The sequence below is a fragment of the Gekko japonicus genome, unplaced genomic scaffold, assembly GCF_001447785.1.
Source record: "Gekko japonicus isolate JY-2015 unplaced genomic scaffold, Gekko_japonicus_V1.1 scaffold154, whole genome shotgun sequence".
NCBI lineage: Eukaryota > Metazoa > Chordata > Lepidosauria > Squamata > Gekkonidae > Gekko > Gekko japonicus.
The window spans coordinates 1,453,099-1,474,366 of NW_015172008.1; the positions used below are offsets into that span (position 1 = coordinate 1,453,099).

General features: G+C 43.9%; 1 protein-coding gene across 4 annotated transcripts in view; it reads right to left on the reverse strand.

Annotated features, from left to right (window-relative positions):
• Positions 1 to 17,190: 17,190 nt before the first annotated feature.
• Positions 17,191 to 21,268, reverse strand: part of PON2 (paraoxonase 2) — an 86,804-nt gene continuing 82,726 nt past the window's right edge. For all 4 annotated transcript variants that reach the window (XM_015420214.1, XM_015420212.1, XM_015420213.1 and 1 more), the window contains 3 exons: positions 21,116 to 21,197; positions 18,482 to 18,610; positions 17,191 to 18,010 (listed from right to left, as the gene is read on the reverse strand). In XM_015420214.1, the coding sequence (XP_015275700.1) occupies positions 17,849 to 18,010; positions 18,482 to 18,610; positions 21,116 to 21,197 (373 nt within the window). In that variant the 3' untranslated portion in view covers positions 17,191 to 17,848. The remainder of the gene's footprint in view (positions 18,011 to 18,481; positions 18,611 to 21,115; positions 21,198 to 21,268) is intronic.

Sequence of the window (21,268 nt, forward strand, 5' to 3'; positions counted from 1 at the left end):
CATCCCATCACTTCTGAGTCTATTCATTTGTAATAGGCTGGTTTGTTTCTGATCTCTTCGATTATCAGTTAGGCACAGTACTACATACTGACTACACTGTATGCGTGAAACTGCCCCTCTCAAAGGGCAACGCCCTGGAGGCTTCCACGGACTTCTTTGAAAGTGACTAAACTGGAATTAACTGCATATCACTTACCACTGATTTTCAAAAGAATGGCTGCCCTCTTTGGGCTGCTTTGAAAGTCACTCTGGAGTGGGATTCAGTTAGCAGCAATTCTCTGCGGAGAGGCTGCTCTGTACCAATGGCATAGTTGCGAGACTTGAAATTGTACACTGGAGATAAGAGGCAGGAGTCATGTCCTGTTCCTGTATAAATCAGAAGGGAGAGCAATTCCTGCGTTTCCCACCCACCCCCGACCCCCAGCCACCTGAATTGTACAGTAATTTAGCTCAAGAAGGAAGCAAAGCCTTAACTTGCTTATCTGGGCTTGGAGAGTAACATTTACCCTCTGGACAAAGCTGGATTTGTAATATTAGCACGGCTTGTGGTAGAACTTTAGAGTACAGGTTTTTTTTAAAAAAATAATAATTGTTGTCCTCGGGTCGGGGGCTATATACTTTCCTGTAGCATTCTCTGAGCCTTCTTTTCTTGAAAGACTGGTCTAAAAACAACTTTTTGTGTCTTTTGTAAGGAATATGCCCCACCTCTAGGTTTGTTTGTAGCACTTGGGGAGAGCAGAAGGAGGCTGACGGCTGTTAGAGATCTTGGATGTTATCTGTTCAAGCAACTTCTAAAATGAATTTTGCCAGCAAATGCACTTCTGAAAAGGGGGGAAGATGTCAATTGAGAAAGTGTGAATTTTTTACATTTTAGTTCCCTGTTAGTTTGGGAGGGGGGACCCAAAAGCAAACCACTGTTTTATTAAGCAAAACAGGGGGCTGGCCTTTGAAAGATCAGCTCAAAATATGTGAAGGAGGGAACAGTGACCAATATGGTTTTGTAACGATCCCTAAAGCAACAAACGCATGATCTCGCCAAAGTGGATGCACTTTTAAGTCTCATTTATTTCATGCTTAACCTCTCTCCCCCTGCCTTTTGGGAAATCATTGGGGCTTTAAAAGTATTTAGCGTCGCCGGAGTCATGCCTTGCCATGTTCCTCGAAAGGATGGCAATAGCCTTGATTCCCCCCCCCCCATGCATTTTAAAAATGTAAATAGGACAGAATTACAACCCAAGTGGTTAATTTGCTTTTCAGTTGGCACCTAATGCTGCTTTTTTACTACTAAGGAACAGAAGTTTCGACAGACAGAAGTTGGATTCAAATGTCAAAATCTATTAAAGGGAGTCTGTTAAACATCTGTACTTTGTTACCATGTCCAGAGGTGCTTCAAAGCCTTACTGCATGGAGACCAGAATGCTACAACAAGGTGTGGGGAGGTTATGTATCCATTTCGGCCATGATTGCTTCTGTGATACACGTGTGGCAACAGCTGGTTGAATAATGGCTGCATCCTTATCCTTAAATAGAAGTATTCCATGTCCCTGGTGCAACATTTTAACTGAAATCTGTAGCTAGACTCCTGGGCAGATTGGCCCTTTACCTTACTGGGAAAATTCTCCATGGGCCATTGCTTTGGAGAGCCACTGGTGGCCAGACGCAAGCCAAGCATCCTGCAGGACTGGCAATGTCACTTGATGGGCATAGCTTGCCCATCGTGTGCCACGGCTGAATGGAGAGGAGAGGCCCTGCCTTGCTTGCTCCTGGGTCACTTTAATGGCCCTGGCTAGAGTAGCAATGCTCCACTACCAAGGACTCTGTTCCAGATACCGAAATACCTCCAGTGACACGATAACACTTTATTGCACTGTCAGAAAATAGGTGGGCAGGTGGTGGGGCTGTTTCAGAAAGGACATTGAATGGAGAATAGTTACTCCTCTAGGAGGGAAATTCAAATGACAATGGAACAGAGGCCTGGTCAAGCTATTTATTTAAGTGATTACAACGTTTCTATTTCAGTAAAAGACAAATATCTGGGGGAAACTGGAGATATTTTAACTATAAAGTCAGTGAAGGCATTAGATGTTCATGTTCTCTTTTTAAGTTATGTTTACATTCTGGTAATTTAAAGTGGATGTATATATTAGTAATGTCGATGGGTGCATCTCTCTGCTTTATATTATTTATGAGTTTTTTCCCTCCTTTGTTTTTCTAAGACCCCAGGGGACTATATTGTGTTGTGTATTGATTTTTGCATACCTGCTGTTTAGAACTGCATAAATTGGGGGGGGGGGTTTCCTGCAGATAACTAATTTTGATTCATGTCCTGTAATTATTCTGTTCTTTGGTTTGTTGCTTTATGGTAATTTTTAGAGCTGAACAGTGAATTTTAGCCTAAAGGTTTTTTTATTTTAAAAAATGGGTCTAAATTTACTTTTAAGAAAGAAATGCATACAATACAAATGAACTAGTGTGTGCACAGACAGAGTTGCCAAAACCAGGCCAGAGTTCCATTCGTCCTTGCAGTGTCACAATATGCTTTATATTCTGCTATTCTTTGCTCTTGGAGATAGTAAAAAAATCTTTCCTGGTCCTTCTATTTTGTGAAGCTGTTTGTCATATTTACAGCATAAATATTTTAAATCTATCTCCATTACTTATTGTCCACTTCAAAGATGCTGGAAATATATTTCCTGCATCATAGGGAAAGTGTGGATGGCTTGAATGTTGCTAACACTCAGTCAGTGCCGCTTTGCCTTTATTAGGTGGCTGTCCAGCCAAGCAGAGCTTCTCTCATCTCTGCATCATTATATTGCTTACAAAGCTATGAACAAGAGTTGGGTTAGGAGTTGACAAACCTAGATAGGACAAGTGGTCAGCTCTCTAGAATTGTGGACTGTGGACTGCAAAACACCTTTTGGTGGTCAGTGGTGGCTGATGAGTGACTTCCATTTGTTCCTTCTGTCGTTAAGTCACGTATCACTATGTGTTCAACCCCAAGGGTGATCTTTACCTTGACTCCTTTCCAATTTATTCGCTTTTACAGGGTTCATCCCCATGCTGACAGTTTCTACCCTCCGCGTGCCAGGAAGGGACACTTTCGTTTCAGTCAGTGTTTTCACGTGTTACTAATCATTTGCATGCACAGATCATTTCCCAGTGGTGAAATCAGGGCACAGCAGCGCTTGGCCAAGGCCATGTAAGGATGCACCAGAAACAGAGCCATGTTTGCAGGTGCAAGGTGACTATAGGAGGGGCAGGGAACACCCTTACTTTATGTAGAGCCCAAACAATTTAGAAGCAATGCATTCTGATTGGCTAAGCCCTGCTCAAAGTGAGAGTGCTCCAGCGTCTTACTTGGTTGCCAGCTGATGTCACCCAATTACACTGTAGCCAGAGGAAGGGACTTAAAGTGCATGAAAGAGGAAAGCCAAGTGAGACATTGGGGTTTTGGAGCACACAACTGCCTAGAGCCACCCCTGCCTGAAGAGACCAGTGCTTGCTTGCCCCTTGGCTACTCACTGGAGCTTTGAGATTAGGATGTTTATTTCTGCCAGGCGCATCGGCATCCCTGAGCTTCATACATGTTGAATCCTTCCCATGTGGCTCTGATGGTTGGATTCCCAGTCCACTTAGAGGAAGCTAAATTTTTTGTTCTTTCCACTGAACTTTTCATTCATTATATGATACAATGAGTGACAACAGGCTTGCTTCCTTTTAAACTAATGTTTCAAATTTGCTTTTTCTGCTGCACTTTTCAATACTTTGGCACACTGCTTTCTGTACCATGCCTGAAAATGTTTTGCCAGACGTATAATACACATAAAGGTCTCCAGGTCAGTCTGACACACTGAAAGCCATTTTCAGAGTTTTCATACATGTTTTTAATTTAGAATGTATTCCGTTTGTTGGGCATTTGGGGAAGATATTTTCCTCTGTGTCTTCACATTTGTGATATATGAAAAACAGCTCTTGTGCTTTGAATTTGGAAGAGAAAATCCTGATCTGTCGATAACTCCTTTTTCAGTGTCTTAAACATCTCAGCTTGCTTCTTTGTTCAAAATACCACAAAGAAGAAGAAAAAAATGAAGGGTGTTTGGATTTGTGTAACTCCTACATAATCAAATGTAGGGGTGAAAATGTAGAAGTGATGTTGCCTCTCTTAAATATTTTGGTTAAATCAGAACAACACAATATTCTAGTAATGGGAACATTTTCAAAAGTGAGCTGCTTTGAATATATACTCCTGTGTGCTCATGTTTATTTGCACACAAATATAGTTGTGTTCCAAAGAAGTAAGAATCCTTGTAGACTGTACAGCCTAGAGATTTGGTCAGCTCAAAAGGGGTAATAGTCAAACCTCAAGGAAATGACACTTGATCGTAGTCGCAAGGCAGAGAAACAATTTATTCGGAGCATAACCACTCTTGCAGAAGTTTAGTGAGCAGTATGGGTTATGCATTACCTTTTATATAAATGAGGGAATATGACATTTTAAAGAAAATGGTTTCTTAAAAGTTCTATTTCCCCAGTGTTTTCTCTGGATGTCTTTCTGCATGTTGTCTTCTTTTTTTAAGTGGGATTGACTTACTAGAGATTTGCTATTGAAAAGAACCACTTTGGGGTGTGTTTCATAAACTATACACTTGAATTCTGTTGGAAAAGCTTTGAGAAGTTTATACCAAACTGGATTGTGACTTCAGAAAAGACTTTGGCCAATCATCAGACATGATTGTAGTCTCTTTGCATATTGCACGGTCCTTTAGGTTAACGTTCTTTTTCTTGGTTTATTGCTTTTTTCTGACACTTGAGAAAGTGTATGTTTGGACCACCGTGGTGCCACAGCCATTCAAATGAGCCATCCAGTGTTGTCCTGGGCACAAGGCACAAGAGACTATATTCTTTTAACTGGGGGAAAACAGAGATCTTTTGGGTCCATTGATTACAGGGTGCATGGTTGGTGTCTCTTTTCAGTTGGAAATTAAGCAATGTTGGAAATTAAGCAATGTTGCGGTGTATATTTCCATGCACCTTCTCATGTTATCTTCACAGAGCTGTGATATTAATGTCAGAAGATCTGTGCTACAAGGGAAGCAGAGGCTCTGTCTTCTTCCTACACGAGCGTCATCCATCCCCAAAGCTGGGACAGCTCTACCATCAGAAGGCGCCACGACCTGGCTTTGTCCCATGCAGCACAGATATCCGATGTCCTAGGCCTTCACAATGCCATTCCAATGCTGTAATGCCTCCCCCCTCCCCATTCCACAAAGGTAATAATGCTTGGGGAGAGACTCCTGTCACAACCTTCAATGAAAGGAATATAAAAGGTGTAGTAGCAGTGCTTGGTGGGTGTACCGTTGCAGATCTTTAATTTCAGCAGGCCTCAACCAACCCAATGTTTCTCATGGATAGGGCTTCAAGCAAGCCCTAGGTGGAAGGCCAAATCCAATTCCCTTTGCATTCATCTTTGTAATGAATAAATGACCACTGAAGGGGGACCCAGGGGGAATACAAAGACATTTCAATAGCAGCAAAAACAATTTAAATTATTTTTTAAAAATATCTGCAAATGGCAATGACCCCGGGCGCAGTCCAGATGGCCCTGCATAGAAATATGTCCCATCAGTTTCCCTGCTTTAGCTCCTGCTTTTTCTATGAAAGTTTCTCACCCCTATTGCCATTCAAATGTCTGGTAACAACCCTGTGTGACATACTGCTAAGACAAGGCTGCTCAAATACCATCCCCCTTCGAAGTGAACTGGGACCGCTTAGAAACTATATACAAGTGGGCCTGTGAATCAAAAGGGAGGGGGAGGGGAATTGTGGTTTTTTTTGGATTTCTAATGTATGAATTGCATGTTGTTGTGGTATCCTTTAAGTTTGTACATCTAGGTGTCAAATCGCCTGCATGGAAGATGCTCCATTCCCCTGTCTGAGTTTGTATGCTTGTGCTTTCTTTTTGTCCTTCTCTCAGTGGCTAATCTTTTTTAAAAAAAAGAGAGAGAGGAAAAAACACTCTCTACATTTGGTTATTCAGAGGCATTCAAAATAAAAGAAAGGCCAGTTGCCCTTTGTATTCTTACAAATCCTTTTTGAAATAAACACACCTGTGATTAACTTGTTAGTGTATATAAACTTCTTGCCAATGAGTATTGTTGTCAGACGACGAATGCAATAAAAATACTGAAATTCAACAACAGCATTTTTTGGCATTTCACCCTGTCTTGGCAATGATGGGGGAGATAAAGGCTGCAAGCAGGATCTGGTCCCGTGGTATCCAGGGCAAGAATGATCAGAGTGCAGTCTTTGGTTTGCAGCCCCAGCACCAAGAGGAGGGGCGAGGAAGACACCCAGGCCAGAGTCCCTCCATAATGTCCAACTACTAATCCCATATACAGTTTGCTTAAAATAATATGCACTTACAGTTTTCAAAAAAGTGGGGAAATAGGCCACAACTTTATTGATTGCAGCTGTAGTGTGCTTTGGCACACCATGGGGTACCGGATCCCGTCCCTCATCTGACCTGCCAAACGATAATCTGGTGGAAGCCTAGGGATGCCAGGTCTCTGGATACTGCAAGGGTGGACACCCCAAGGTGGCCTGAGAGTCCCCGGCCATGCCCCCGGTCTGGGCATACCACTTACCCCTCATGCCAAAATCTCTTAAGGGGATCCCCAAACTCAGGAAATGGGCACGCAGGCCAGCTTTCCTGATAATGGATCCAACCACATGCTGATACCACCAAGCTGTGACAAGGAACAAAATGACATGCAACAAAATGCATGCAACCCCCCCCCCAACAAACAACACCTAATTAAAGAGATGGAAGGGTGGCCCAAGTTGTCCGATGCCGAGGAATGGCGAGCGGGGTGGCACAGCACCCTACATATTGGTTGGGCACTCCCACCCACCCAGCTGCCCAGGACTCTGCTGATAGGGTTTCTCATGCTTGGTGCTGGCCCGCCCCCTCCAGCCGGCCCGCCATGGACACCATTTCTCTTCCCCTCCCCACAGCGCCGCAAATAGGCCTCCGGGTGATTCAGGGCCCCGACTTCCAAAATATGTTGGTCAGACTGGTGAAGTAGACAGGATGCCTGACTAGGTGTTATGCAGTCACATCCCTGCTAAGCCACGGTGTTTACCTTAGGCCAGTGACTCTTTACAAAACCTACTTTGCAAGGTGGCTGTGAGGATTTTAAGTTTTTTAGAAGCATTTATATATCCTGCCTTTTACATTTAGCCCAAGTTGGCTTATAAATATGACCACAAAGCCAGGCAACATAAAACAATAGTAAGAGCACAATGTCAGAAAGCTCCAAAAAGAACCCCCCAGTTATCAAAAGAACAGGATCCAGTCAGGATCTCAGCCTTGCTGACCAGCATCTCTGTAGTCATGCCTGCATGCAGCTTCAGCTAGTTTTCCCGCAATCATGACGATGGTGAACAGATGGTGGCCCAGAACACAGATGGCTTTATCATCAGCTTACTGATGAGACCTGGCTTCAAAGCTACAGACAAATTCCCCCAAAGGTAAATATTGGAAACCACTGAGGATAGTAAAGAGCTACACAGAATTCCACAGGACAAATTCCAAGCTGTTAATTCAGAATCTCTAGACACAATTATCAAGAAGAGGCAACTCCAGTACACAGTTCCCACTCCCAGTGCTTTAACTGTATTGAGCAATTGACAATATCAAAGGTCACCAAGAGATCTAGCAATAGTAACAGGACAGCATTTCCCTATCAGCTAGAAACAGATATTTCCACCAGAGCAATCAATGCTGTCTCTATCCCATGTTTATTCAGTACACTTTTATCTCACTCTCTTTCCAAGGAGTTCAGGGGAGCATGCATAACTTTTGTTCTCCTCCATAATCTCCACACAGCAACTCTGTGAAATAGGTTGTGCTACAAGGTCACCCAGCAAGTTTAATGGAAGAGTCAGGATTTGAAACTTCTGACAGCCCCGCTCCCTCACCCTTCTTCCTCTTTTAATACAAGACTGTGGCTCTGATCACACCACTGAGGAACTGCGGGCGGGAAGCGAGGCTGTTTGCCCCAGGGCGAACTGACGTGCGTTTACGCAATCAGACGTCTGCCCGCCTCGCAGTTCCCTATGCTACCGACGTTTTCCTGGTGGTTTTTTGCGCCGCTCCTGCGGCACAACGAGACGCCGCCAGACAGATGTGTCTGATCGCGTCCCTTTAATCCGCAGGGGAATCGTTTGCCTGCCGCAGCTTCCACTCCATATGATCACAGCCTCTGTCTAAGTTTTAAGAAGAGTTGGTTTTTATACCCCACTTTTCTCTACCCAAAGGAGTCTCAGAGCCTTTCCCTTCCTCTCCCACAACAGCCACCTTGTGAGGTAGGTGGGGCTGAGAGAGTTCTGAGAGGACTCCAATGTTCCCTCTAAGCTGAGTTAGTGTGAGCTAGCTCACAGTTTCTTAGCTTCTGGCTCATACATTTTTGTCTTAGCTCAGGAAGGATGGCTCCAGAGCAAACTAATTTATGCAGTAGCCAAGTCGCTTGTTCACAACTCTCATGCTGTTAGCTCACAAAGCAGAATTTTCACTCACAAGACTTCACAGCTTAGAGGGAGCACTGACTGTGACTGGTCCAAAGTCACCCAGCAGGCTTCATGTAGGGAACCAAACCCAGTTCTACAGATTAGAGTCTGCCGCTCTTAACCTCTACACCATACTGGCTCTCTTTAAATAGCACAAATCACAGCAGTTGTGTGGCAGCCTTCTTGAAGTAACAAGTCATTTTTACAAGCAAAAGTAGGCCTCCTGCTTTCCCATCCCCTCAAGGAATCAGAAAGACACTTAAAAAGGCAAAGAGGTTCAACATATATAAATCAATAAACAAACAAACTACATCTTGGGCTGGTTCTGGGACAAGTGGCTGGCTCATCTCAAAGCGGGACCTAAATACCAGAGATCAGAATAGCCTCTGGCCACACTGAAGCTTTATAATACCTCCAACAGGAAGGAAAAAGCAAGTGCTCAGGAAGACTAAAGAGATTCCCCCCAAGATTTCTCTCCCTGTCCACAGTTGGAACTTAAAATACTGCAGTTGTCTTGGAACCCCAAGGAATCCTGAGAGCTGAAGCTTCTGAGAATAGTTGCCATGTGATGTGCATCAGCATCACAAAACAATTCCCAAGATTCCACAGAAGAAAATCATGGCAGGTCAAGTTAAACTCTCTTTCACTGCGGCTAATTGATAGAGTTCCTCAAAGAAACATGAACATTATTCCTTCTAAACTACATTTTATACATAGACTTTTTATTGTAGATAAATACTAGATTGCCAGTCTGAGGCTGCTGCCACACACGCTAAATAATCCACTTTCAATCCACTTTCAGTGCACTTTCCAACTGGAGTTTTACTGTGTGAACTGGCAAAATCCACTTTGAAAGTGCACTGAAAGTGGATTGAAAGTGGATTACTTAAAGTGTGTGGCAGCAGCCTGACTTTATTATCAAAGAACTAATGCTTATAAGACTCTGGACAAACAAACAACAATCCAGATCTAATAGGTTGACTGCATGGCCTTACATCCGTTGTTGGCAGGGGAAGGAAAACAACACACAACTGTCTTATTAAAAGTGTGTTTTCTAAGGGTTCTCTTGTAAAAGAGTGCTTTTTATTTAATGCTTAATCCTTAATCATAAGGCTTATAATACATCTGGAAAATGTTTGTTAGTTAAAAATCTATAGGGTACAAAGTAAAGCCAGACACAGAAGTCATAGGGAAGCTGAAACTGGAACCATCCATTCTCAGACCCTTGAAAATGCTTTGAATTATTCCCCTCCAGCTACTTAATTGAATTGCATAACCAAATGTACCATGAAGTGCTGAGAAGAAACAATGGGTAGAGAAATCAAGAAAAAGAACAACTTGGCCAAGAATTTACAAGCCCCATTCCAAGATATGCAACACTGAGATAGACACAGCCTGCTTCACTTACATCTCTCCCCAAACAAAATCTAAAGCAGCATCCCTTCTGACTGGAATGGCCATCTGGTTGGAGGTACATACAGACTGCAGAAGGGCTTCAGTGCAATATCCCATGCTGCTGCTATCCAGTCCTTTTCCACACTTTGCCCCCTCCCCCAATGCAATACATTTTTGCTGTCACACAAGCACACCCCGAAGATCCATGCACACATTGGCCACTCTTTTCTCATATATTCTTTTGTAATATATTCAAACCATATGCAATCAGATTTATTTTATTTATATTTAAGGATTGTTTGGAATTTCTCAGCCCTGCTATTTGACCCGGGGAAAGTCCCCTTTGGCTTCTCCCTTCCGGAATTTAATCCTGAGACACTTCGTTTTTTGCATCACTTTCTGGTTTCTCGCTTAGAATTTTTCCTGTAAGCTATATGCATTTTTCAGCACATTTGTGCATTGATAAATGACATATAGTGGATTTTAGAACATGCATACCCAGTATAAATAAATCCATAAAACCAGAGGTGAAAAGCTGAGATCTGAACTGTTGACAAAAAAAATTAAAAATAGAATATTTGCCTATCCCTAAATAAAATCGATTGAAAAGCAACAACAGAAATACCAGTCTCGTAGAATTATTTTAGTGACTGGAGGCTTTTTATAAAAGCTCAACTTTTATAAAAGATTTCACGCCCTGTTCTACGAAACATCTGTTTTCATTTTGCATAGCTGGCAACGCAGCAAGTGTAACCCCTGAGAGAGAGGATTTCACCTAGGAAACCAGAAAAGACAAACGGCAACTTGCTTGTCCTAACACACTGAGGGAAGGATAATGTGAAATCCAGTTACTTTGTTACTTCTATGCTAAAGGGAAACAATTGACTGATTAATCGGAGAGTATTTTACTAGTGAGAACAATTCATGGAGAGAACAAAACAAGTCTGCTTTAGTTGCATGTTCAAGTTGCCATGCTCATGTTGGAACTGCCTGAAGTGACCACAGATCTGGTTTCTGTTGGCTATCTGGTTGGTGTTATCAACCACCTTATGCACCAACAGATACCCTGCCAGGCTTGTTGGAAGCTGTTTCAGGCTGGGCATTGGAACACCCCAGACTACTAGTCTTGGGGGATTTTAATGTCCATGTTGATGATGTAGCTTCCTCTCAGGCCAGGGATCTACTGTCATCCATGGTGGCACTGGGGCTCTCCCAATTTGTATTGGCTCCTACACATCATGCGGGTCACATGCTGGATCTTACTTTGGGCATGGGGATAAATGTGGATCTGGTAACAGCTGATGCCACTTCACCCTGAAGGCAGTGAGCAGATTTATGCTCACCCATGGAGACTAATGGATCCTAATGGATTCTGGAATGATCTGGGGGTTCTGATGCCCCCGGTGGTTCATTGGATGAGCTGGTGGAGGATTGGGCACAGCCGACTCCCCAAAGCCATCAACAAAATCACCCCCCCCCCAGCATTCCCTCCACTCTAACTAGCATTCCCTCCACTCTAACTGGTGCCAAACTAGCCCAGTGGTATAACTCGGAGCTATGGAGGACGAAACAAGAGCTGAGATGGCTAGAGGGAGGGCGCCGGCAGTCTCATGACGAAGCCACGAGAACATCTTATAGGATGTTTCTGAAAGCCTATGAGACGGCAATAAAGGTGGCTAAGAAGAATCTCATTGCGGCCTCCATTGTGTCTCCAATCTCTCACCTGGCCCAATTATTCAGAACAATTCGGTCTTTAACTACCTTGCCTCAAGGCAAGCAAAACAATAGGGAATTGGCTATTGGCTGTGAGGCATTTGCGAGGTACTTTGGAATAATTTGATTTCCTTTCCATGCTGTAAGACTCCTGATTTGTCTCTCATGCTGAACCTGATGTTCCCCTCCCCAAAGGGGCAGCATTTTGGGGAGATCGGTGAGCTGCAGTGGGGGAGGGGGCAGAAACATTATGTTCTATTAAGTCACCCAAGGTTGGGCCAGATTTTCCTTAAGAGAAATAAAATATACAGAAATGGCATGTGGGGTTAACATTAGGTGTGTAGACTTCTGGACCAGAACGTCAGATTCTTAACTCTCTCCCTGCCTGGCCATTCAGTAGTACAACTATAACAAATGGAAGTGACTTGTACTCAAAGGGAATTATTGTATTCATTACTGTGATGCATCGGGGGCTGTTTAAAAAAAAAAGACACAATATAATCCAAGCTACTGTTAATTAAGAACAAAAAAGATCAGACCAAGTAAAACTTTAATGGTTTTATTGATCACAAGAACATGTTTTTAATAGAAAGCGAAGAAGGACTAAGTGTTCCTTTAAAAAAAAAGCTTTCAAGCAAATTTGGGTTTGGGTATGTTAAATTGTGAAGAATGGTACAATACTGACTTTCCTCCCTTGCGTCAGAGTAGGGGGTGCTTCAGAAAAGCCCAGGAGGGGCTCTGTTTGCCCAAAGGAGCCCTCATTTGGAACCTCCTGCCCCCACTGCAGGAGGGTGCTTGGCGTGGAATCTCCTAACAATTTGTGGGACCTCCCAGCATTCTGCGATTGGAGCAGGCCTCATGGCAGCCATTTAACTAAAAATATTGCAAGGCTGCATCTATATGCAACACACACACCCCATCAATGCTTTGCTCAATGGAAATTTTGGTGACATTTCTGCCCTTGCAAAATGCACTCCTTTGCTTTCAAGTAATTTCCCACACTCCTCTGTGAAAGGGTGCAAAAATTATTTACAAAACAGAAGAACTTTGTTGTGCACAGGTGATTTACTAGGCCAGATGGGAATACACATGAATTCGGGGGAAAGAAGGAACTGCTCCATAGCACCAGAAAGCAACTAAACTTCCAGCGCAGCACAGCAAAGACCATCAGCATCAGCCCAACTGCCTCCGCTGCAGGAATATGTTCCCTCTTTCTGGTCCCTTCAAATAAAGGCAGCGGGAAAACTTTGCTTGACCTTGAGGACATCACAGAACCAAATCTGATTACCTATGAGGCACTGCGATGCCATTTTGCATTAACTCCATAGTCTCTGACTGGATATGATCCTGCAATGAAAAAGCCCTCTCACATTTATTTTTTTTATTTTTAAAAAAGAGTCCAATAGACGGGCATTGTAAAAAATACAAAAAAAGTAGAAAGTCCCCCCTAGCCCCAGACACTATACCTGCCTCCCGACTGAAAAAGTGGTTTTCACATTAAAAAAAAAAATAAGCCTCATGAAACTTTGGCACAGCCTTACTCCGATCACGGAGCCAAAGTTCACAGTGTGGTAGCCAAAAGAGTTTGCAAAATTCTATAATTATAGAAGGCTACAGCATCAAAACAGTCCCAAAAGATCGCTTGCTTCACTGTAGCTAACTTCACTCTGCATATCTTAAGCCTGTAGAAGCCTTACAGCTTTTAAACAAATTCCCCAAGACAGGGACACAGTGGCCCAATCTGCATCTAGCATTTGCTCTGCTGTTTTACCAAGCCCACACTGGAACAGAAAAGATGCCCCTCAAAACCTCATTCAAATACCCTGGGCCAATGCCTACTGACTGCAGACTCACCCCTGAATGGCCATAAAACGGCCATAAATCTACGCAGATGGCTACCATAAAACTGAGAGATCAAACTAAGTGAAAGCAGTCTGGACACTGCCATAACATTCGACAATCAATCAAAGTGAAAGTGGCATGCAATGTAGAGGGGAATTTCTGTTCCAGCGTGGGTTTGGTAAGACAGCAGAGCAAATGCTAGATGCAGATTGGGCCATTGTTTGGTAGCCAGAGTGGATTCAGTCCATGATACCATATATCATCTTCCCAGCATCGTGCAAAGGACATTGGAAAAAAGCAATTTAAGCGTGACTGAAAAACAAATGTTAAGTTACGCAAGAAAGACAATAGGAAGGCTCAAGTGAAAAGTTAGCAGCGCTTTCAGGAGAACTGTAGAAAGCTGTTTTTCTCTGTGTGAGGACTCTGATTTCCTCCCATTACAACCAGAAACATTCTTAGGAAAATGGCACACTCTTGGATAACAAGAAAAGTTTGATCTTAGAAATAGCTAAAAATTATGCCTTTAGCAAAGATTGCTAACAAGAAATGCTTTTAAAAGAATTTATTTTTAAGAGCCTTGTCTATACCAGGCTATTAGGAAATGTCACTGTTAAATGTAAGATGTCGTTTTTCTTATTCGATTTCAGGGCAATCCTAAACTGAATTACATCATTTTAAGTGCACTGACTTCAACAGACTTAGAAAGGTTGTAACTCTGCTTAGGATTGCACTGTTAGTAATAGAACTGACTGAAATAAGAGTAGGCCGAATTGCACTGAATTCTATTCTCCTTGCATAATAAGAAGGCACGACCTGTTCTAGGCTCTTTGCCAGGCCACTGCCACTCTGTGAAAAAGCAGCAGCAGTGGGGAGGTGGGAAACAACACAATCTTTTGCAGAGTACAGAAAGACAGGAGAGTTGGTAAGGTAATCTGCTTTTAAGAACCTTTAACCCAGAGATTATCCAGCTATGACTGCAGTTTAATGACACTGATTAAAATCAAAATGAGCCACCACTATGGAGCTAAATGATTTTCACACTTGATGCTGAAAGAATGAGTCAGGGAAGCTCTACTTGTGCGTTGTAATGGTGCTCTTCTGCCTGCTCCTCTCCACCTCTCAAGGTGTCCAGTGGGGCGCCATAGAGCTCAGTTCTGGGCCCGGTACTTTTCAATATTTTTATAAATGATCTGGATGAGGATGTGGAGGGGCTACTCATTAAATTTGCAGATGACACCAAACTGGGAGGAGCAGCAAACACCCCAGAAGATAGAGATAGAATTCAATGAGATCTGAACACGCTGCGGATGTGAACAAGAGGCAAATTAACAAGGATAAGTGCCAAGTTCTACGTAACAAAGAGTAACAAAAATGAGGAACATGCATACTGGATGGGGCACTGGATACTGGATGCTTCTGGGTAGCAGTGTGTGTGAACAAGATCTTGGAGTATGGGTGGACTGTAACTTAAATATGAGCAGCCAATGTGATGTGGCGACAAAAAAGGCTAATGCAATCTTGGGGTGTATCAACAGAGGCATAACATCCAAATCGCGAGATGTGATAGTCCCACTGTACACGGCATTGGTGAGGCCACACAGAGTATTGTGTGCAGTTCTGGAGGCCTCACTTCAAAAAAGATGTGGACAGAATGGAGTGGGTGCAGAGGAGAGCAACGAGGATGATCGGGTGGCTGGAGACCAAGCCCTACGAGGAAAGGCTGAGGGACTTGGGAATGTTTAGTTTGGAGAAGAGGAGGCTGAGGGGGGACATGATTGCTCTCTTTAAGTATCTGAAGGGCTGTCACTTAGAGGAGGGCAGGGAGCTGTTCCTTTTGGCAGCAGAGGATAGGACTCACACTAATGGGTTTAAATTAAGGACGGGAAGGTACTGGCTTGATATTAGGAAAAACTTTTTTTACAGCAAGGGTTATTCAGCAGTGGAATCAGCTACCTAGGGCAGTGCCTCACTGGCAGTCTTTAAGCAGCGGCTGGACAAACACATGTCAGGGATGCTCTAGGCTGATCCTGCATTGAGCAGGGGGTTAGACAAGATGGCCTGTATGGCCCCTTCCAACTCTGTGATTCTATGACTGTTAACTGTTTGGGGCACAGTAAGTCTCCCTTGCTCCCCTCCTGTCCAGCTGTAGTGTGGAATCCCTTGGAGAAAAGAGGGAGGGGCTTGATACAGTTGGTGCCCTCTGTAGCTGTAAGAAGAACACTGTAGTCATGCTGCTTCTCTTAGTTGTTTGGGAACAGGAATGAGATCTACAACTAGAGGTCATTTCGGGGGGGATCGCAGTTCCCCTGGGTGAGGTATGGGGGCAGGGCACATGACGAAGCCCCGCCCCCTGCTTCCGGCCCTCATTCAGCCAGGAGGAGGCAGGAGAAGAGGGAGGGTAAGTTGCTTCCTCCCTGCCTCTCCCCACCCCTGCCTGCCTGGGGCCAGGGAGGGCCTTCGTGGGGCTTCCTTGCACTCCCGCTGGCCTTGCAGGTCCACCACCGGGCCCCTCATGGGGCTTGGCAGTGGAGCTGCAAGGCCGGCGCCGGCGGCCAGGACCGTTGGGGGCGGGGTGTATGGCCTTATGACACACTTCCGGTGATGTCAGGGGGTGTGGCCTTATGACACACTTCCGGTGATGTCAGGGGGTGTGGCATATGCTAATGAGTTATGCTAATGAGTTCCCCTAGCTCTTTTTCTATGAAATGACCCCTGTCTACAACTGGTTTCCCCCCAACCCCACTGAACAGCACAGCCAGGCACATAGTGCCTTTAAGAAAGCTCTATTCACATAGCCCCACCTGTTACATGCCTGGGATCAAGCCCTCATTTGAAGCAAGCACTCTAGAACAGTGTTCCCTCTAAGCTGAGTTAGTGTGAGCTAGCTCACAGTTTTTTAGCCTCCAGCTCACACATTTTTGTCTTAGCTCAGGAAGGATGGCTCCAGAGCAGACTAATGTATGCAGCAGCCAAATTGCTCGCTCACAACGTTAATCCCAGTAGCTCACAAAGTAGAATTTTTGCTCACAAGACTCCACATCTTAGAGGGAACATTGCTCTAGAAAGGTCTATATAGGGGTGTGACAGACTATCAAGAGTTAACGCCTCACAGAATCTGAGAACCTTTGAGTGACAGGCTGTTCAAACTGAATTCTGTGAAGAGCATCAGTCAAGAAATGACAGTTGGGAACTGACAGCTGAAAAAGAGACAGAGGCTGAAGGAGTGAGTGGATCACAGTAGATCCCCATTCAAGCTGAAAAGGGACAGAGCTTCTAAAGAGAAGTAATCCTTGCCCAGTGGAAAGGGAAACAGCTCTAAAATGATGAGTGATATCTGGTCTGTGTAGAGAGAAGGATTTGGGAAAGTTGGCTGTACATTCCCACCTTCTAAATGTGATGTGCCAGTGAAACTAAAAAACCTATGCTTGAGTTAAAGCAGAAACTGAAAAGAAAGCTTCTCTCCTCAAAGTTTCAAAGACCTTGTGGAAAAGCAAAAATACTTACTTGTTGGCAACATATTATTTGGATTTAGTGTGATTACAAAGTTACCTCAGTTTTTATCTGTTCACCTCATACATCCTACCCCAAATTCCACCTGACCTTTTCTCCTACAAGTTAAATAGAACATTTTGTTTATTTTAAACTTCCAAAAGCCTCTCGTCTGCCATTTCAGTAGAAGATAAGATGGTGGTTTTGTCTTTTCCCTCAAGTTGTTGGGCTACACCAGCACCAAAATATATAATAATCTGATGGAAGGACAGCCATAGATCAACTTACAAGAAGAAAACAGATACAGGGGCTGCTCAGCCAGCAAGAAAGAAAATCCTGTGTGTGAGGGAGGGGTGAGATTCCCATAAGGGACAAGGCACATGTATGAACACAACGTAGAACACAAACTAAGCAAAAAATACACTACAAAGGTCTCAAATGTTTAGAGCTTTTAAAAAAGCTTAAGTACCCCAAGAGAATGACAGTGTTTGTAAATAACTTCTGACATCAGTGCGTTATTAAGGGTGGTCTTTATTTTCCTCCATGGACCTGAAGGCAGCAAGTCATAAGCAGCCTTCCATGTAGGATGTCATGTCCTTTCTAGACAAAAGGGACATGTAATTTAAGTCTCAATCCAATCGTACTGCAAATATCCAACATTTCTTCCTTGCTGCTTCCTTGTTAAAATCATAGTAGTTCTTGCATTTCTGACTGGAGAAAAAAAGCCAGAAACATGCCAATTCACCTTGATTGCAATGCAGGTTAGATTTAGCCATTTCAGAACTGCAGGTGGCAGATGACGCTGACTCTTTTTCATGTGGCAAAGTCCATGATGGGCAAGTTACAGCTCACAGGATAACGCTCTGTGAAATACAGTGCCAATAAGGAGCTTCTTGCCATACACTGTGGCAACTGAGCTTCCCTGAATGACTGACCCATCATCATCAACATACACTTGGCTGACTGTAGGCTTCTCGGAAAGGATGTCCTGAATGCGAAGGACCTTAAAGGAAGCAAGAATTAGCATTAGTTTAGCATCCCCTTTCAACAAAATCTGTGCTACTGCTTCACAACCATGAAGATCCTCCAGACTTGGAAGTCAAAGGCCTTCTAGATCTCTTCAGGAAGAGAATTTTTTTTTAATGCACTTATGAGTTGTTCTTTTTTAAAAGGACTTTAAAGAAAAAAGGAGCAACTTACAAATAGGGCTGCACCATGATGAAAGGGTTCAGAAAGATGCTTTCATAAAGGGATATGGACTGTAGACTTTTACTACTGTATACCGTCTGTTGCTGTACATATGCTCCTACTGTGTAATGTCTATATCTTTTAATGTATCATGCTTAAATGCTTATGCTTTGTTTCAGCTTTGTTAACTAAATAAATACTTTTTTGCTGTTCTCTCATTGCCTCTCATCAGAACAACTGCCAAGTATTTTTTTTCCCCATGATGAAAAAGCAAATTCCTACTAACCTCAGAACCAGGAAGGTTTTCTGGATCATAGAAGAACAGCTTGAAGCCATTGATATGACATCCGACCCAAATATCTCCAGTGTAAGGATCAACAGATATGTTATCAATTAGAGTGTCCAACTGTAGCACCTAAGAAACCAAGCAACATGAAGGAAAGCTTGTAACTGCAATACATACTGTTGGTCCCGGTCACACGGGCCGGAAAATGCGGGGGGGGGGAGCGTGGCTGTTTGCCCCGGAGCAAAATAACGTGCGGACGCCCGATCACACGTCCCGTCGAGGTCCTGTGGTTAGGGGGTGAGATGCCGATCACACGGCTATCCTGCAGAGCAGCAAAGAAGCAGTGTGGCGCGATCACACCAGCAATTGGTAGGCGTCACTTCCATGGCAGATGGGTTTTTTTAACCGAAGTTTGTGCGCATGCGCCGTTGGGCGCTTTTGCGCATCCTGCGGAGACTTGGGGGGGGGAACACCTTGTTTGCGATGGAACATCGGTGGGCACCGGATGCCATGAAATTCCACCGGAAACGCGATCAGACGCCTGCCCTTGCCCCGCGGTTTCCGGAAACCAGTACCTCATAAGTACTAGTTTTTTACTCTGCATCTTCAACAGAAAGCCACAAGTTAGCCATGGGAGCACTACGCTTCCCAGATGTTGCGGTGTGATCGCGCCCGGAAAATCCGCCTATCTTCCATATCTTTAGCGCGGCAACTGCTCCGTGTGAACAGGGCCATTGAACATAACTGCTTTCACCTATAGGAAGCATGCTTACTTGATGATATAAATTTCTTTCTCTCCCATACTGAAAGGAAGAAATTTGCTAGATCAGTGTTGGGGAGCGGCTGTGGCTCCGTTGTAGAGCATCTGCTTGGCATGCAGAAGACCCCTGGTTTTTTATTTATTTAATTTATTTATAAATTAGACTTCTGGAGCGCCCTCCCCTGTGAACAAGACTCAAGGATGTGAACAACAGATTAAATAAACATATAAATCAGATTAAACAATTAAAACAGTAAAAACAGTAAACAACACAAAAGCAATTTCAGATGGTGCTAAAATTAAGACAGATTGTGTCAATTCCCCTGTGAAGGGACAGAGAAAAAGGAGAAGCCAGGCTAGATGGATGTTCACTGTTGCTGTCCTCAATCATAAGCCTGGCAGAACATCTCTGCCTTACAGGCCCTGCGGAACTGCATTAGGTCCCTCAGGGCACAAATGTTATTCAGCAGAGAGTTCCATGAGGCTGGAGCAAGGGCCGAAAAAACCCTGGCTCTGGTTGAGGACAGCTGGATATTTTGGGGGCCAGGGATTGCCAGTAGGTTCTTCTCTCCAGAGCGTACTGCTCTTCGGGGGGAGGGAGGTATACCAGAAGTGGTGATCCCATAGGTACACTGGTCCCAGACCATTTAGGGCCTTGAAGGTAAGTACCAAAACCTTGAATCTGATCTGGTTTTCAACCTGGAGCCTTGCAGAGCACTGGTTGAATGTGTGCTGTCCATGGGGTTCCAGTATGAACATGCACCACTGCATTCTGGACCAGTTGTAATTTCCAGTCTCAAGGGTAGCCCTGCATAGAGCAAGTTACAGTAGTCTGCCTGAAGGTCACCATTGCATGGATTACTGTGGCTAGATCAGGGTGAGGCAAGAAGGGGGCCAGTTGCCTGACCTGGCGTAGCTGAAAACATGCCAGTATGGCAACATTAGAGATCTGGGCCTCCATCAATATGGGGGCATCCAGAAGCACACACAGGCTTTTGATGTTCAGTGTGAGTGTTAGGGGCACACCATCAAGAGCCGGGAGTTGGCACCCCAGTCCTGAATCTCCCCTACCCAGCCACAGAACCTCTGTCTTAGTCTCAGACTGGCTCTGTTTCAACAATCCCACCATGGCCTCCAGCCCCTCAGCCAATCCCTGGCATCTCCAGTTGAAATGGCCAGGTTGTAGGTGATGTGTAAGATCTCCACCAGAGACCCTGGAAAGCTTGGGCCAGTCTGAATAGCTTGATGGACCAATGGTCTGATTCAGTATACGGCAGCTTCATGTATTCCACATTACTGAAATCTACAAAAGCACTGACGTTGTCCTAACCTGGTCTTGGGTTCCTTTTTAGAGTGGGCCTATCAAAAAATGAGATCCTGCAAATGGGCAAAATCAGCAGCTGCACTCTCTGTGGTGGCCTACATAAGGTGATCAGTAATGTTCCCACACGTCTATCATTCCAGAGAATGTGGGGGGAAAGGAATGTTCAGGAGGGCTTTTAAATAAAGGGATTAGAACTGCAATACAATGGAACAGTCCTGAAAGACCCTTGTATAAGGGAACAGGATTGTAATCTATTGCATTGTTGATTGTGTGTATCATCTTGCTTTTATTGCACTTCTATACAGCATCCACATTTTTGTTTCAGACATAGGGCTGAATCCAAACAGTTTTTCTAATGGTGAAAAATAAAGAGGGGTCCCTTTTGCCCACCAAAAAGACTATGCTGAGCCTCATGAGACCTACATGGAGAAAAGCCATGTGGGATGGAAGGAGAGGGGGATTGGGTGACATTTGATGAAGAAGCTGACTGGATCCAACCTATACCCTGAATACCCAGATTATATTTTGTTCCAAATTGGCCAAAGCTTACCTTTAAAGGAGTTAAACTGAAATTGGCATGTTTTTGCAAGACATGAATGTTGTGATCCATTAAATCGGCAACATAGACATACCTTGAAAGGAATGGAAAGAAAAGATGTCTGAAAAATTCTAACTCCTTCCTTCTAGTTTTTATATATATATA